General features: G+C 38.2%; 1 protein-coding gene across 4 annotated transcripts in view; it reads right to left on the reverse strand.

Moving 5' to 3' along the window:
• Nucleotides 1-17,952, reverse strand: part of NTRK2 (neurotrophic receptor tyrosine kinase 2) — a 197,847-nt gene that overhangs the window by 169,596 nt on the left and 10,299 nt on the right. For 3 of the 4 annotated variants that reach the window (XM_059493179.1, XM_059493183.1, XM_059493182.1), the window contains exons 2-5: nucleotides 10,306-10,380; nucleotides 10,017-10,088; nucleotides 4,042-4,110; nucleotides 918-1,072 (exon numbers count right to left, since the gene is read on the reverse strand). In XM_059493179.1, the coding sequence (XP_059349162.1) occupies nucleotides 918-1,072; nucleotides 4,042-4,110; nucleotides 10,017-10,088; nucleotides 10,306-10,380 (371 nt within the window). The remainder of the gene's footprint in view (nucleotides 1-917; nucleotides 1,073-4,041; nucleotides 4,111-10,016; nucleotides 10,089-10,305; nucleotides 10,381-17,952) is intronic. The other variant, XM_059493181.1, reaches the window with a different exon arrangement.

Consider the following 17,952-nt stretch of genomic DNA (forward strand, 5'->3'; position numbering starts at 1 on the left):
AAGTCTTTTGTACAACCTTTAAATTTGTTTCACTAGCATGGAGAACAGAGCTCTTGCTAATTTGTCTCAAGTGGCATGTAGTTCTGAATTTTCTTCTGTGGCCCTAATACTAGTATTTTTGAAGGAAAATAGAAACTTCATTAACTATAGATACCTGAAAAAAATCAAGGGGGTAAAATTGAGCTATGAATGTCTATTGAGTTTGGAAACACTAATATTTAGTTCAACAAAGGCACATTCATTCTATATAATACTTGTTTGATATCTATAATCAGTATTCTATTTCCCTGCCCTTGAAAAATGGTACATTCTTAAAGGATCAAGAGAAAAATAAACAGGTTTACATGAACTGGTGAAGGGCCTTGAGACAAGCCATATGGGGTGTGGCTGAGGTCACTTAACCAGGAAGAGACTGATGGAAGACCTCACTGGTGTCTTCAACTTCCTTTAAGGGGAAGAAGAGGGGCAGGCACCAATCTCTTCACACTTGTAACCAATGACAGGACTTGAGGAAATTGTATGAAGATGAGTCGGGGGAATTTAGGGGATATCAGGAGTGTGGCTGGGCATTGGAACAGGCTCCCCATGGAACTGGTCCCAGCACCAATCCTGTCTGACTTAAAAAGCATTTGGACAATGCTCTTACTACATGGTGTTACTCTTGGAGTGTCCCATGCAGGGCCAGGAGCTGGACTCCATGATCCTGATGGGTCCCTTCCAACTCAGGATATTCTGTGATCCTGTAATTCTATGAAGTTCCAAGAACCATTCCATGTGGAACAAAAAAACACTGACAGACCATCAGCCTTTCCTTTAGAGCACTGTTGACATCCTGAGAAGTACTTTGTAGAAAAACATGTTCGTTTTTGCCTGGCTCACAATAACTTAGCAGTAGTTTTATGTTAAAAGAATATTACCGCAGTTCGGGACCTTCATATCCAGCAAGGCTGTCTTCTTGTTGTTATCATCTATGCAATATAAGTCCTGAGTTTCTGTGTAAAACTTGGTCTCTTGAAATTTCTTGATCCACATGATTTCACAGGAACATTTGAATGGATTATCCACTAATATCCTACAGGAAAAAACACCAATTTTTTTAGAAGGTTAAATGTGCCACGCATATAGGAAAAAAAATTGAGGGGCGGGGGGGCTCCAAGCATTCAGCTGGGTGAAAACACAAGTTAGTTATTTAGGTTAAGGAAGGCAGGATGAATCCTTTAAGTGGCATAACACGTGCACCCTTAGAAAGCTGCCAAGTTGGTAACAGTTTCCCTGCAGGGAATTAAGGGCTGCACCCACTGAGGGCCCAGAATATCATAGGAAGGAGAGACTACACAAGGGATTTGGCTACTATTTCAAATTCATCAGTGTAAGTCAGGAGCCCATGGAGAACAGCTGCTCAAGAACATCCATTTTATTTAATAAATCAGGAAGTGATTAGAATTCATCTCTTCTACACCTGAGCCACCACTCAGTTACCTCAGAAATGGTTTACTGCTGCGGAGTGGTAAATTCTTTATAAAGTCAAACAGTCTTGGATTATACACACACTCTTCCAACTTTAATCACAAAAAAGGACTTCGCCTAATCTTTAAAATTCATCTGCTACACTCTAGAAAAACCTCACAGTAAAACCATAGGCAATGCCATGAAGAAATACTAAATGAAAAAATGGTCCTGAAATAGAAATTGATACAGTACCCTGCCTGGAATTTAAACTACAGGTTAGCAGACCTAACAAACTGCAGTTTTAAAATTTAATAAAACTATAAAACTATAAAACTAAAAAGTGTAATGCAATTACATGCATATTAAATATGAACACAAACATATCTACATAAAGAGCGACCAGCATTATTTTTCCTTCTACTGGCATACATGAGATCCAATAAAGTGAGTGAGCAAGTGTCTGTTTGAGGCATTTCATTGTCAGGAGAACAGTCATTCTTAACAAAGTTTCAGAGGTAATTTTGATGTACAGAAACTCAAGTTTCTTGCAGAATCTATGCTCACAAATGCCTCCTGAAGACAGGAAGTGTGCAAATCATGAAAAAAATGGTCTTATTAGAGCAGTTCCCCCAAAAGCCATCTCGAGTCCTTTGAGAAGAAACAACTGCAGGGATCCTCAAAAGTGTCTGAAGGACCAATCTGCATTCACAGAAGTCATCCTCTGGACTTGAACACGCAGCGTGAACACAAATTGTTTGCACAAGACATAGTATGAACATGATAACTCCTTGGATCAAAACCTATCTCATGCATTTTCAAAACAGTGACATTTACTTCTATCTTCTGTTTCATCCTATCCTGAAAAGAGAAATTTCTCTTGACCAATGGCTGAGCAGTCTTTTTCTAGTGTTTTATTTTGTGCTAACCCTATCTAAGGAGTTCGGCACATCATTGGCAGGATGCTGGATGCATAATGCCCCTCTACAGACACTTGTGTGAAAGAAAAATTCTGACCTACAGAAAGCAAATTCTGAGTCTTTATCTTGTTTGCTCTAATTTTATGGCTGCAGTTCATTTGTTCTAGAAGAAACCTTCCAAAGTGGCATCTCCTTCTCTGTAATATCTGGTGACTACACTTCACTTTATTCTAAACTTCTCATCCCTTTACATTTTCATATGCAAAGGTACTGACAGGACAAACATACTTGTTTTCAGATTGAGGGGAAGTTCTTCAGAAGCTATTTATGGCAACATTCATATCTCAGATTTACCTACCAACACACTTCCTGCTCTTCTGTTTCTGATCTTATTAACAGAATTGTTCAACTATACTGATTTTACCACTGCTTGTTCTCCTTTCTGGCTCTGCTTTTATCCCTCCACTTCCTTTCCCTCATTTCCCCCCCATCTGTTTATCTCACTTTATCGTAACATTTGTTTGCATAACTTCAGTTTGTCTAGTCCTACACTCCTTCTCCCAAGTCCACAGCACTCTACCTCAATTTTGTATCCCCTTTGTTCCTCAACTTGTACATCGTCATGCATTGTCTCTGTACCTCAAATAGTACTCTCTTTAACCTTCACACTATCCATTTTCCCCATATCTTGTTCACTCCCACTACATTTGCCCTGCTTCTTCATGCAGAAGCAACAGAACAACAAAGGACATGGAGCAATGGGAGAGCTTTGCAACTAGCTGGTCTCCTCATTGGAGAGCTCAACTCAAGTTATTAAAAAATATTCCAGTGAGCAGTGTTCCCAGAGCCATAAAGAAAATAATTATACCAACTTAATTATCAACAAAATATAGCTAAGGGGCATAACTTCTTTTTGTGCCACTGAGATTTGCTCATTTCTCTTCTCACGTGCTGAAGTTCAGCTGAAGAGTACTAGGATTGCATGGCCGGTAGTTCATACTTGGATTGTCACTTTGGACAAATTCTGACTCTGATCTGAGATCCAGGAGAGCAACCTCCCTCTCCTCTGCAGCCACCAGATCTCCCAGAACTTCTGCAGGCTTTCTGCATATTAGCAGAGAATGCACAGGATTACCAAAATTTTGGATCATGCATCAATAAGAAAATATGGCAGATGTAACAGAGAATAAAAATGTTAGTATTGAAAAAAATCAATAAAGAAATGTTTACTAGTGCTTTCATTGCTAAACAATTACATAAAGCACATAAAATGCAACTCAAGAATTTGAGAAAATAAAAATACTCTTAAATAGACAGCCACACCACTATAAGAATATGAGAAACAGTCTTATATGAATATGTGCAAAAGACTGTATTTTCACCAGTTCAAATACTTAAATAAACACCAGCAGTTTTGTGTGAAGTAATCTCACAATAAAATATCTTAAAGCTGAAGGAAGAGGCTATTTTGACCTCTACTTTACTTTAAAATATATACCTAACCTTCTTGAAGCCCTGGAATGAAAATTTCTCTGCATTTAAGTGTCAGAATTGATGCTTTCTTTGGACCAGAACTGCACTTCTAATTCCTCTACCTTCAAGAGAACAAACTTTGAAGTGTTATTCTTCCATTCCAGCCAAAAATAAACTTATATTTTAAGAAATGACAACTTACAGATCAGACAAACCCAGATGGCGAAAAGGCTTCTTGGACAAACTCGAGAGCTTGTTTCTGGATAAATTGCTATGGCAAAAGAGAAAGATTGCATTAATTAGAATTGCTTCTTCTTACACTAAAAATACAGTTTGTCTCTCTTGAGAAAGCAATAAAGAACTAGAACCAGCTCTAAAAGTCCTTCGACTTCAATTGTAAAAGGGTAGTGCTCAGTCTTGATGGTTTCAAGGGCTGGAGTCCTGTCAGCATGTAATGTCAAGTACATACAAAATCAAACTCAACAGGGATCAATATTTTCACTTTTAGCACTTTGTCAATTTCAAAAAAGCAGCAGATTTAACTGTGTTTCAAAAGTATTTTGTAAAGTCCAGGTGTTAATTATATGCTCAATTTATTCATGTGAAATGGGTGTATCCCTTTCTTTGATGCTGCACCGAACTCTGTACTCATATAAGCCCTCCTCACATGCTAGCACACATCCACATCAGAGCTTTTTAGTTGTTCTTTTCAAATTGCATGTGCAATATGCACCCACATGGAAGATCAAAAGGAAAACTGTAAAATGCCTGTATTGGGCTTTTTTATGTCAATTAAGCATTTACGGTTTCCAGTGGTAATTAAGTGAAAGGTCTTCTCCCAATATGCAGAGCAAAGAAATGTTGATTGGAACCAGAAATACTCCTCCCCTCACAGCTTACAAAACTGCTTTCTCCACCCCAAAGCAAAATAATGCTTGTTTTGTACAGTCTTATCAGTCTATGAATTGAAGATAGTGAGAGCAGTAAACTGTTTAACTGCCAGCAGTAAAGCAAGATCAGTGTTATGATCCAAAATACCATGAGTTTTATGTAGTATTATAAAGGTGCCATAGGGGCTCCACACTTACTGTTGTATTGCATCTAAACTCCGGGTTTAAATATCTATTTTTTTTTAAATCTGATTAAAGAACACAGTGTTTACTTCCAAACTTTCAGATGTGATCTTTGAGTACAAGATAATTTTCACAGAAATTACAAGTTGGATATTCTAAAAATGTTTAGAGCAGAATCAAAGAGATTATATTTCATCACTGATTTTTTCTGGCAAAGAAGAGCCTGAAGTTTACAAACTGGCTGGTCCTCACATGTGAGAGCAAAACACAAGAGCTACTATTTCATTAGTCAGCTGAACTCATGGACCCTGATCAGATAAATCGACATTAAGGAGCAGTTTGCATATAGAACAGAAGTCATGTTTAAGCAAAACCTGTCACTATCCATTTTTTTCCTAGGATGCACATGCTTTGTGTTGGGAGTTTGAATAAAAGAAGCAGGATCCTCATACAGACTTGGGCTTTTGCCTCCAGCATGGAGCCTCATCAAACCCCATCTGTGCATGGAAAACTCTTCACTCACCACACAGGAAGATCACTCCTGTTCCCACACTGACCAGTGGCATGTATGGAGGCCCCTGTGGTATTGCCAGACAAGGCATGCCTCTCTTACCTGCAGATCAAATAAATCCTACCTTTCCCAAAAGACAACCAGATATACAGAGCGCTTTACCTGCAGATCCCTGCTGTAAATGTATCACCTTAAGCAATACTTCAACAGTAAATTTAATTTTATATATATATTTTTCATAAGGTGATCCCTTATTATTGACTACAGAGATGCCTACTGTCGTCTTTTTAATTCATGCTAAGTGAAAAAAATCACTGTCAGGGTTATTTTGAAGTAGTTAATGATCCCACTTCCACTTCCATAGAAAGAGAATATGAATTAATTTCCCAATTCAACTGCACACAAAAAGACCACAGCAAGAAGCCCAAAGAAAATTCATCTGAAGTTCTAAAGGGGTTTTTTTTATTATAGGAAAAAAATGTCCAGAGTAGAGAGCCGGAGTAGTTTAGCCCCAAAGATGAACTTAAGGAGAGGACTCAGATTCAGTCAAAAATATGACTGTATTTTACATGAAAATATCAAGCTCACTTTAAACCAGTGGCAATATGAGTAGAACAAAACCAGACTGAGAAACCACATAAAGATTTACAGAGCTAGCACCATGAGCAGAGTTCTGTCACTGACAGTGCTTCTGAGAAAGGGAGGCAAGAAAGGAGGGAACAGACCTAAGGAGAACCGGGAGAAAGAGGTGAAGAAATGGCCATTTTTCTACACTCAGTCTCCCTCCACAGGCAACACCCTGCTCTGCCTATGGCTGGAACCAGCCCTGTGTGCAAGCAAGGGGAAATCTGCTGCAAGGTTGATCTCAAATGGTTTCCTTTGGCTGCCTTACCTAAAGTAAGGCAGTAGAGATACAAATGCATTTTGATACCTGGAGCTGTATACATACACTACACTGGCAATCTGTGATTCAGTGATGCACTTAGACACAGGCTAGCACATAACAACGACTATTTTTAAAAGTTTTTATAAATAGGCACTTGCTGTGAAATTTTTTCACATTTAAAGGCACTGACAATATACCATGCATGTATATAACACAGGTCCATTACAGTTAGCAGCAAATAAGCTTATAAACTACAGCACTACTAAAATGAGACTGTTGGCTAACAGGCAGTGAAAACACTAAAAATTAGATGAGCAAGGCTATTAATTACAGTTTAATAGCATCTATTATGACATTTATTTTCCTGTTGTTTATGTTATTACTCAATTCTTCTTAAGATAGAAAATTTTAGAAAGATACCTGGACTACATAAGCTTTCCCAAGAAAATAAGGAAATCACAAAAAAGGGCTTGAGAAAATGCATGTTAATAAGTATCTTTTAAACTGGTACTCTTGTATGATTCATAAATAAATACTATTTTTATATAATATAGCTCCTTAACTACATCGACAGACTTTTCATAGAACAAGAAAGAAAGCTGTAACAGTATCACAAGAAAAATAATGCTTATAAAGTTACCTCAATCTTCAGAAAAATGTCTTTTGTTTTCTTTATGGGATAGTAAAAAATTTGTTTCCAAATAAAATCTAAGACTTCTCAAAGACCTGTAGTGTACATTACCCTTGCAAAAGGAAATTCCTTTAGTGCTTAATAGTTTTCACCGTCCCAACCACAACAGAAGCTATACTACCTTCATAGGCAATCAACAGGATTTTTATTGCTGATGACAACAAGCCATGATTCACTGGGGCTTTCAGAAACATTTTAGTGCATAATGACTTGCCAAAGAAAACAAATAAAGGCATTTTGCAGGGATAACAGATCAGCCTCAGTAAAAAATACCTCTGTACTTACTGCTTTGTCCTGTGCATCTAGAGCAGCTGGTGCCACTTAATATTTTCCATCTTATCTGGGTTTATCCTGTGTCTGCCCACATTACTAAATCCCCACCAAAAGAAAACACAGTACGAGACTGGATAATCTCTTGGTTCATAATGTAACTATTCTGCATCAAGAACTCATCTATATCAACCGAACAGATGTCAAGTCAGTCTAATTTGTTTCTAACAAGGAGCTTCATGAGTTACAGTTCTACCAAAGTCTGCTTACCAGCAGACACATATTCCCAGTTTGACTGCATGCTCAAATGCAGCTTCTCTTATGGCTGAAACACTTTAAAGGCATCTTATCCAACTGGATTCTGTAAAGCCTAGCAGCTCACATATGTACAGTGATACTTTTCCCTCAAGTGGTGACTTTGAGAGGGTGTATCTGTTCTATTCAACAGTCAGTTTTCTGAAAACTTGTTTACCTGCATAAGTTTTGGTTAAAAGCAAAGAGACAGACGCTCTCTGTGACTGCATGAAACTCATTTCCCTAAGGCAACAGGGAAAAAAGCCTCTCAAGAGGATACCAGTTATCACACTTTCTGTGTAGTCTACCTGCCCAGACAGCTGGAAAGGTCTTCCAAAATTCTATTGATCTTTCTCCAAACTAAATTCATTATTTCTCACAGTGTACTCATGTTCATGGAGAGAACTGATTCCTTTCCTCATCATAACTGCTCTTCTTTTAAAGATAAGACAAGCATAGAAGCATAGAATCATAGAATAGTTTCAGGGACCTTTACTGTGATCTAGTTCCAATTCTCCAACATCTTCAACTACACCAGCTTGCTCAGAGCCCCATCCAATGTAACCCTGAATGCTTCCAGGATTGAGGCATCCAGCATGTCTCTGGGCAACCTGTGTCAGCATTTCATCACCCTTACTGCAAAAAACTTCTTCCTTATATCTAATCTAAATCAACCTCTTTGATTTTCAGACCGTTATTCTTTGCCCTATTGCAATGATGTATGTTCCTTTTCAATCTTCTCTTTATTGCACTGAACATACCCAGACTCTGAGCCTCCTTATATTACTTGCTTTACAAGCTTCTTCTGGCTCCACTGCTCCTCTCTGTAGCATCTTTCAAGATGAGTAGATTCGGTGTCCTAATCTATATACAGTATTCCAATAGATTCCCTCAGAGCGGCTAATGCAATGGGGAAAAGATGTAAAAATGTAACACAATATTCCTTTCATCCCAGACTTGAATTTGCTTTGTTCTGCCTCATTGCACAGAGAGAGAATCCCACTTCTTCTCCAGCAGAGTCACTAAATCTTCCTCTGCAAATATGCCCCTCAGACAGCATGTTCTTATTGCATATTTCCACAGCCAGTGCACATCCACTTGGCTTTATGGAGTTTCATAGTTTACAGTCATAATTCACTGAGCAGCTGTTACACGGGCAAACACTTGAATTTACTCTGGAACATACTTCCTTTATATTACCAAGTGATTACAGTAAAAGCTCTTTATTAATGATTACATGAAGTGATATAAATTTAACAGGCTCACAAGGCCTGGTTCACACTCCTCTGGTGACTGTTCCCTATTAAGGATAGCAATTACTGTCTAGACAGAAACGGACATTCACGTCCACTTCCTTACACAAATTAATTGCTGTTGTTTAGAAAACACCGGTCAGAAAGTGATTCCATCTCATGAGCAAAGCAACCAAATCAAACAAAACCCTGTGTTCCTTTCCACAGTTCTTTCCTTTTCAAGGAAGTATCTTACAAGGCCAAGGTTTGGCATTATGACTTCCCAATCTCACTAGGATAAGAGCAAAGCATTTGGTTAAATGTCAATACAGGTTAGTAGTGTTCACCTACTGAAGATGTATGGACTAAAGCAGGCACTTGGAATATCTAGCTAAAACAAGGTACTTGTGAGAAACTGAGTCACTTACATGATCTCAGTGTTTTACTGGACTAGATCCAGTTTCCCATGTAAGTAGAAAAATGAGCTACTCTATGTCTGTCGCAAACAGCAGGCACAAAAGTTGTAGAAAGAGAACTTTGATCAGTTCATCCTGCGCTAAATCTAAAGCATAACAAATCTAGGAAAACACAGTCAAAAAGCTGTACAGGTAAAATTCTGCATCCTGTAGGTCATGAACTACAAATCACATTTGGGTGTGAAAGAAACATCATTCCTACATTCTGCTCTGGGTGCATTAGTTCTGATCTTGAGTGAGTTTTCTAAGTGAATCACGCCTAGGACTTCAGTTCACAGTTCTATCACAGTCTCTCTGGGCACATACAAGCATCAAAATATTAGATGTGCTCCACGCATGCATCTCCTGCACTGCAGCTGCTAAAATATATTCAGCTCATCAAATCAGACTGAAGCTAGTCAAAACCATGTCACTGAGTGTGATGCACAGTGTGGACATCATACCCTCAAGAGACACAGTCTTTGGGCTACATTACTTATCACAAAAGACACAGTACACATCTAGAGATGGAATAATGAAGTGGATGGTCTTTTCCATAAAAACATTATGTTTTCATGATCTGCTGCTTCCTTACTACATATGTCTTATTTAAGGGCAATTAACAATAGAAGACCATTCTAAGTCTGTCTTGTTAAAATGTTTTTAAATTAAGCAAGCGGTAAGAGATAGAAATAAATTAACAATAAATAAATTAACGTGAGTTGGGTGGTTATGACTTAAAATGCAGACACTATTCTTACTCACATGTATTGTAGGTTCACATTTTTCACAAATGCATGACGGGACACGAATCTTAGGCCTGAATCCACCACAGTCCTAGGAAAATAAATAAAAATATTAAAATGTTTAATTTAAAATATGATGAAAAGTGTAATAAAAATATTAAAATATTAAAATAAGAGTTTGGATTAAATCTCTACAAGGCTGAGCTGCAAGATTTACAGCTTTCCTCAGTAACGCAAAAGTTAGACATACATGCTTCTATAAAAGAAATACAGAAGAAATAGTTGTATAAAATGTATCTCATACTCACAGATTTTTAAGTCCAACATAAAATCCAACCTCATTGTCATTGATACTTTCCAAATTTGGCTGGTTTGCGATGTAACTGTTGAAAAAGCAAAACAGAAAGAAGTATATAAGTGAATTCTTCCTTGACTTTCTGACTGTTCAGAAATCATGTACTGATGTATGGAAGTCAGTTATGATTGCTGACCTACTGTAATTAGTTCTAAGTCCTAATTAGACCAGCTGCAAAGCAAAAGTGCTCCTTAAAATCTTCCTTGTCGTTTAAATGGTACTTTGTGGGACAAGGGAGCAGCTCATTGTTACACAGGGGAAATGAAGAAAGCAAGTCAACCTGAAGGCCAAATAAAGCTGCACTGCAATGTCACCATTCTCCAAGACACATGTCCTTACCTCATGGATTTAACAACAACAAAGGGGGCAAGTTTAAAGGTAGTACTGGAATTATCCTCACTTATGAAAGACAATTGTACTTCCCTAGTCTTTTCCCTCATGTTGTTAAATTAATGAGTTCTTTACACTTATTTTTTCCCTGACAAAAAGTAATTTCAGTTCTTTTTATGAGGTGTGGCAACGGGAAAATTGAGAAAGGAAAGATTGTACTTCATGTTATACACACAAGCAGAAATTAAGAAACAAGAAACTGCTGTATCAGACTAAAGTACTGAGTCCACTCACATATCCTTAATATCTGTCTAAAAGGATGTGGGCATGCAAGCCAGTCCTTTGTATGATGACTGTGTGAGATCTATGAATAGCCAGTGACACCCCACAGACTGGAAATTAAAATGCTCACAGCAAATGTATCATTACTTCTTCTACAGGAAGAAAAAGTTTCACAGTAGAAATCACACAATCCAGGAAGAATAAATCAGTGGAAACTGCAATTTTTCTGACATTATGGGCAGAAAAGTATGCCTGACTTAAGGCATGCCTTGCTAAAGAGTCTACACATTTCAAAATATTAGCCCAGTCCCAGAAAAACTTAAAGAGAGACTACATGTGCTGTCACATGCATCACAAACTAACCAACGATGCAGGTTCTCCTAAAATGAATTAGTCTTTCTTTGTTAGAAGAAAACTTTTCTTCATTCAAAGCATTTTTTAGAATTTATTTAAAGGGAATTCTGGTGAATTAGTAAGAAGGTAAATTGCTCTTCCAAAGGCAATTCATGCACCTGAGCTGGTGCATGGATTGCCTTGTTAAGAGAAATTCATTGTGTTTCTAAATCCCAACAAAAGCCTGAGAATCCCATAAGTTGGGTTGGGCTCTCCTCCAAAGCTGCCGTGCTGACTTGGGCTATGCTCTCACCACGCACCAGGAAAAGTAAAAAGTTTCCCCTAATGGCATCCATTGTCCCTTGGGAAAAAGAAGGGCAATAAAAAGAATGCATGATGCTAGATGGAACACATTACTCCAGCATCATATGACATTGACTCTTCTGCAAGACTTTTCAGAATAAGATTAACAAAGTGTATCCATTAGAAGATGAGTCCTTTGTTTTTCATGTTTCCTTTCCTGAATTTTTAAGACAGAGTAATTTTATATCTCAATATACATGAATCTATTTTGTTTGGTTGGGTTTTTTTTGTGGGTTGGTAAGTTTACATATTTTGCCAAGTAATAGTGATGAAATAGTATATAAATATCTACTAATTCCTTCATCTAAGAGTCCTGCAAGTCAATGAACATACTTCCTTTAAAGATGCCCTGAAGAACTCATTTTTGAGTTAAATATCATTAATCTTCTCTGCCACTTGGACCTCATAAATGCTAAAATAAAGTTATGCAAGTGGTTTCAAAGGTATCTTCCTCATCCTGTCCTCAGTTATCAAACAACAGTAATCCAGTCAAGGTCAAACAGAGATAGGGAAATCACATAAAAGCAGGAATTGAGGAAAATGGATAGTGAAACACAAAGTGTGAAGAGACTCAGATTTAAAGAAAAAAAACCAGAATAACCAGTAGCACTAGCTAAGAATTAGGCCGTCAAAAAACCCCAAAAAACAACAAAACCAAAAAGCAAAAAACCCCCCCAAAAAAATAAAAGCAAAAAAACCAAAACGCAAAACCTGACAAACACTGCCAAAATGCAGACCCATCACTTAAACACACATATCACCAGTCCAAATGCTAGACTGCAATTTTAATCACATAAATATTTAACCAGAACCACTCACTACAAGTAACTCCAGAACTTGACATACCTTACAGTGTTGCACAAAAATTTGTTAGTGTATTACATCCTGTGTTAAGCCTCAGTATAAAATAGTTCAGCTCTGCTGAAGCCAATGAAGCTTCACAATTTACATCAGACACAAATCTTAGTATGAGCACACAATCTACATAAAGAGATTTGTACTGGTGCATCAGGGAATAGTCCAAACAAATTATATTTGGGAAACAGTAGTATGAATTTGTGGTATCTTCTTTCCTTCTCTTATTGCATGCCTTAGAAGAAGCCCTAGGTGGGGAAGAGCAGGGCATTCTTTTCTTGGAGCTGGTTTGAGCTGAAAGAACCAAAAGAAACCATTGCTTTTCCACAACCATACTGGTTGGGACCCAGAAGAATTTTTGTCTAAGCAACTAATTCAGTAACTGCTCTGCAATACATTTTATGCACTCAGTACACTAAATGCACTCTCAGAACACAACAGTAAAGCGAAGTTCCCGCACTTGGAAATCCTTGAAGAAAGAGTGGAGAAACATAATTTACCATAAGCAGGTCACATCCTCTTACTCACTTAACAAGTCTGTTTCAAGTTGAGCCTTTGCAGCCATGTCATAACAGTGAGAAAGAAAAGAGTAGAATGATGTAGCTGTACCCTATAAGGGGAAGTTGCTTTTCTGTTTAATTTAGAGGGAGATCTGAAATAAAACCTCTCCCTAACTGAAGTCTATTTTTACCTTCTTCACAACTACTTTACCTTAATGTTACTTATCATCAAACATTAATACTCTAAAAGCTTTGACTTGCAGTGGGCGACACTGAGAAATATAATTTGCCTGCCTGCCCTTAAGAATATCAACCCTATTTTTTAACGGAACATTTTTACTGAAGCACAGAAGAAAAACATACTGACTCACAGCTGGCTGAAGTCACGTGAAGAGCTTGGAAGCTCCCACTGCACACCACAGCACTGTTGCACTGCCAGAACCTGGCTGGATAGCACCAGACAGACCACACATATCAGTTCACAAATACTGGCTGCCACCTCGAAATCAAGCTCTTAGCTGCCTACAAAGCTATTTGCTTGATTATACTATAGCATTCTGCATCTCCTTCAATGAGTAGTCAGTAAACAATAATTGTCTTCGGACCCTTAATTTAATCTCTCCATTGTAAACTACTGAATAATTCTAAAAAAGGGATTCAGAATCACACACCTAGGTTGCACGTTGCAGCCTACAACACATTCATCTCGCCACACTTCAGCAGCTACTGAACAATGTCACACACTCACACTTCACCACCATCACATTTTGGAAACAATAGTTTTAAATCCTTATCTATAAGAGTCAGCTCCTCCAAGATCTCTTTTGAGAGGGTAACATAAGTATGAGATTTAGTGAGGATGACTTCAGGAAACAGAAACTCTACTGCTAGAGGAGCGTGCCATAACTCAGGAAAGATGCAGTGTGTCACGACCATCCACGGTGGACCTACCTAACACTCAGAAATTTTACCAGTGCTTGACTCCTCCTTTGGCTGCCCAGTGTCTCCTGCTGCAGTGGTTTTTTGGGGTTGTTTTTGTTTGTTTGTTTTTAAACCGTGAATCACCCTGTGTTTCACAAAGAGTGAAAAACTGGTTGCCACTATCACAGGTTCCCTAAGGGCTTTTTCCTCACATTTAGAGTATTTAACCACAAGTCACAGAAGAGTTCAGGAAATAGCTCTCCACGTGCCAGTACAGCAGCTCTGGAGACAACATAATTAGCTCTGGGATCTTTCTTCAGAGACACAGGCATTCCCATTTTTTCAGCAAATCCTGCACTACACGCAGGATTCCCAAATTCAGGTAATGCATTGTTCGGGACAATCTGGAACTCAGCATCTCACAGGCAATGTCAGAGATCAGTTAATTTCAAGAATTCCCTGTTCTTGATGTGTGGCTGTGTCAACTGCCAGGAGGCAACAGGGCCCCAACATTCTGTGCCACAACAGTATACTATTATCCAATTAGCAGCACATAGCTGCCACTGCAAATTGATTCTTCAAAGCCATCATCTTGAACAGTTAGTGCCAACCCACCAGTTTAAAGCAGAAGAAAACAGGAATTCAGTGGAGATACCAATCTTGTTTTGGCACTCCAGGAGCAGATCTGTGCTGTTGCTTATAAATGCAGCTGCCCAGAAAATGGGAAGTCCATGCCTGGATTCTCTTCAGAGAGCAGACTACCAAATCAAGCAAACTCTCAAGACATCTCATGCAGCTTTCCAGATTTAAGATTTATGCTCTTGATGAGCACCATCTTCAGAATTACTTTCCCCCAAATGCATGCAGAGTTTATTTAAGTATTTTCTCCATTTAGAGACCTGTCCTCCCCTTTGAGATCCCCAAGTCTGTACAGTTGATATTGCATCAAGACATGAATTTTTGATGTTTTTCCAGGAATACGTGACAGCTACAGACATGTTTTTCCTTAGCAAAGGTATTTTGGAAATGTTGATATTCCTTTTTAATGTCAGAAGGCCAAACAATGACCTATTATTCTAAAAGACATATCTTAATCTCTGACTTATACTTAGCTTCAAAACACATTTTTATCCCCTGTGTATGAAATAATCTATGCAGATTGCTAGGATGAGGCTTAAACTGCCACACAAACCCTTTATAAAATATATGCTAAAAATCACACAGTAAATTAACATACAAAAGGAGAGTAGTGAAGGCGGCTTTCCATTATTTCTCAACAGAAAGCAGCCATAAGACTAAGCTTTATTATTGTTGTTGTTGATGATGTTATTATTTCCTTGCAAGGATGAAAGAACATCTCAAAGGAATGAATAAATAAGTGACAGTTCTTTCTCCTGCAGAACCACCTAGTCTTCAAAAATAATAGTAGTAATGCAAATACTCTCTTTTCAGCACTTGCATACATGATCTCTATGGCTGTCACTGGCCTTGATGCAAATGAGAATGGAAAAACATCCATTGCACAAGAGCACAGTAAGATTTCAAACAGCCATCCCTTATATGCATCTTTCTAAGTCCCTCAGTGAATAAAAACATTAAAGCTGCTTGGTTGCTGTCAAAACCTTGGAATTCTCTTCCTTTCAGGTGCCCGTACTCAGACAGTGACTTTCTGGAAAAGATGTCTTAGGTAGCTGCACATCCTTTGGAATCAGATAGCCCTTCTGACATATATCACAACGGTCTTTTCCTGTCTCTGGGTTCTGACATATTCAGTATTCTTTGACTCTTTCAGTCAACATAAGACATTCCTTCTGAAATCTCCTCTGAAGTCAGTCTTCTCCCACATATACAATTCACACTGTTTGACAATAATATTTGGTTTTATTCAGTTTAAAATTACTGGCTATTAGAATATCAAATACTCTAATCAATCTGCTCTGGATCATTGGATCACCAAGACATATATCTGTACCTGCTACCCCATTTAATGTCTCATTAACTGCATGCAGTGCATTTCATGCCAGATACAGATCAAAAGGCAGTACTTCCAAAGAGTGGAGTGAAGATGCAAAATTTAAAGCCCTCTACCCAGGAAAATCTATCTATATCCTGTTCATTCATTACATTTACTGAACAATTTGACTCCTGACATCTCAAAACATAGTCGTCTTTCCATTAGCCAACAAAGAGTTTCTTTCTTCTGTTTTCATTTAAGTCCTGAGAGCCTTCATATGGTCATAACCTCTACCCCTTTTCTGTGCAATTATTACATAGAGAACCCAACAAGTAGATCTTTTTCCATTCTGCATATGATGCCATCTGCTGCCATGGTTCACAATTGGTTTCCTAGACTCCCTTCCAAGACCTGTGAAACATCTTCTGCAGCCCTAATCACAGATCTGTGTCTTCTCCAAGACATTCTTGTCTTTGAATGAAAAACATACATGAATAGAACTTCACATTATGTCACTGAAACATTCCAAAAGGGTTATGGGTTGTCCTTTTCACGTTTACGTCACCCCGTCTAGCATCAGAATGGGTTGCCACTTTCTGTATGATGACACCAATCCTACCACTTAAATTTAGCCTTTGCATTTTTCAGAGAACGTTTCAACATCATTTGTTGATGCATTCTTCAGATGCACCTTTCAGATGCATTCTTCACCACTTCACATTTATGCGCTCTTCACAGTTTCTTATTTCATTTTATCACATTTATTTACATTATAGTATAGTCCACTTTTCATTGTAGCTGGCCAAGATTTTGAATTCATAGCTTCTTCTATTAGCATTATTCCACTTGAATCCTGTTCTTCATTTAATAGAAGTAGTTTCTTATTTGCACTGCATATATTAGCATAATGATGTGTTTATTACACTTTCTGCACAATTGTCAGAATCCAGAATATTTCTAATACTTGTGCTGACTGCCACATTGCTGCTACTGTTTCCTTTCCACATTCCTGTACCAGGCCAGTTTGATTTTGAGCAAATTCTCTGTCACAATGGTACCCCCAGGCAACCATCCTGTGTCTTTGAGTTTTCTCTTTGTATTTCTGTTTGTTCTGCTATGTGACATATGCAATGCTCCTTCTAGACTGCAATCAGCTTGTACTCATAAAGCCTGCTCATGGCTGTATTTGTTGCTATACTTTTGAAGTGAGGAAAATACGCTATTTTGTAAGCATTTATTTTAGTTATATATTACATATTATGTATGACTTAGTACGTATTACACATTATAGTTTCAAACCTTAGATCAGCTTCTCTACCATTGTGCCTTCAAATGAAACACTTACCCTGAATGTACCTCTTTCACAAGATGACATCTTTAGTTAGTCTCCAACCTTCTTTACTACCTCTGAAAAGCTGCCTTCTCCTCACCACCACTACTTTCACAGCATTCTTCATTTACTTTTACAGCTTTTGTCCCTGCCACTGCTTATGAGTGGAGTAGTACTTCTCTCATCCTCCAGCCTGTTTCCGCTTACTGCACCCCAGTACCAGACACACCTTTCAGCATTCCTCCATCCTACACATCCTCTGCAGCAGTGCCCCTGGCCCAAGACATAGGTGGTGATAGTGAAGTGTTCACCTGCAAATAATTGATAGATTGGTGTTTTGATGATTACTCCAACTGCTGGGATGCTCGCCTCCTAAAACTTTAATTTTAGACACTCAGTGTAAAGGGCAACACTGCTACAAGTTAAAGTGTTCATTAGAACTCATGAGAACATGCAGAAGAGCTCTAAAGCGGGCAAAAACTCTGCATGTAACCAAACCATGCAACGGAAGGCACAACTGCCCTGTGTCAATGCAGACAGGAATGCTACGAAGAGTTGGGAGAAATGCTGGGAGTCTTTCTTCCACCCACACCAACCTCTAAGGCAAGCAGTAGCTATTTCTGCACCTGTGCTACCTTCATATTCCCTAAATGACATAAGCCCCAGACAACAAGATAGTCATAGCACACAAACGATCCAGACACTTGCAGATGTCTATAGCAGAAGTAGTAT

Source organism: Ammospiza nelsoni, chromosome Z (assembly GCF_027579445.1).
Source record: "Ammospiza nelsoni isolate bAmmNel1 chromosome Z, bAmmNel1.pri, whole genome shotgun sequence".
Lineage (NCBI taxonomy): Eukaryota > Metazoa > Chordata > Aves > Passeriformes > Passerellidae > Ammospiza > Ammospiza nelsoni.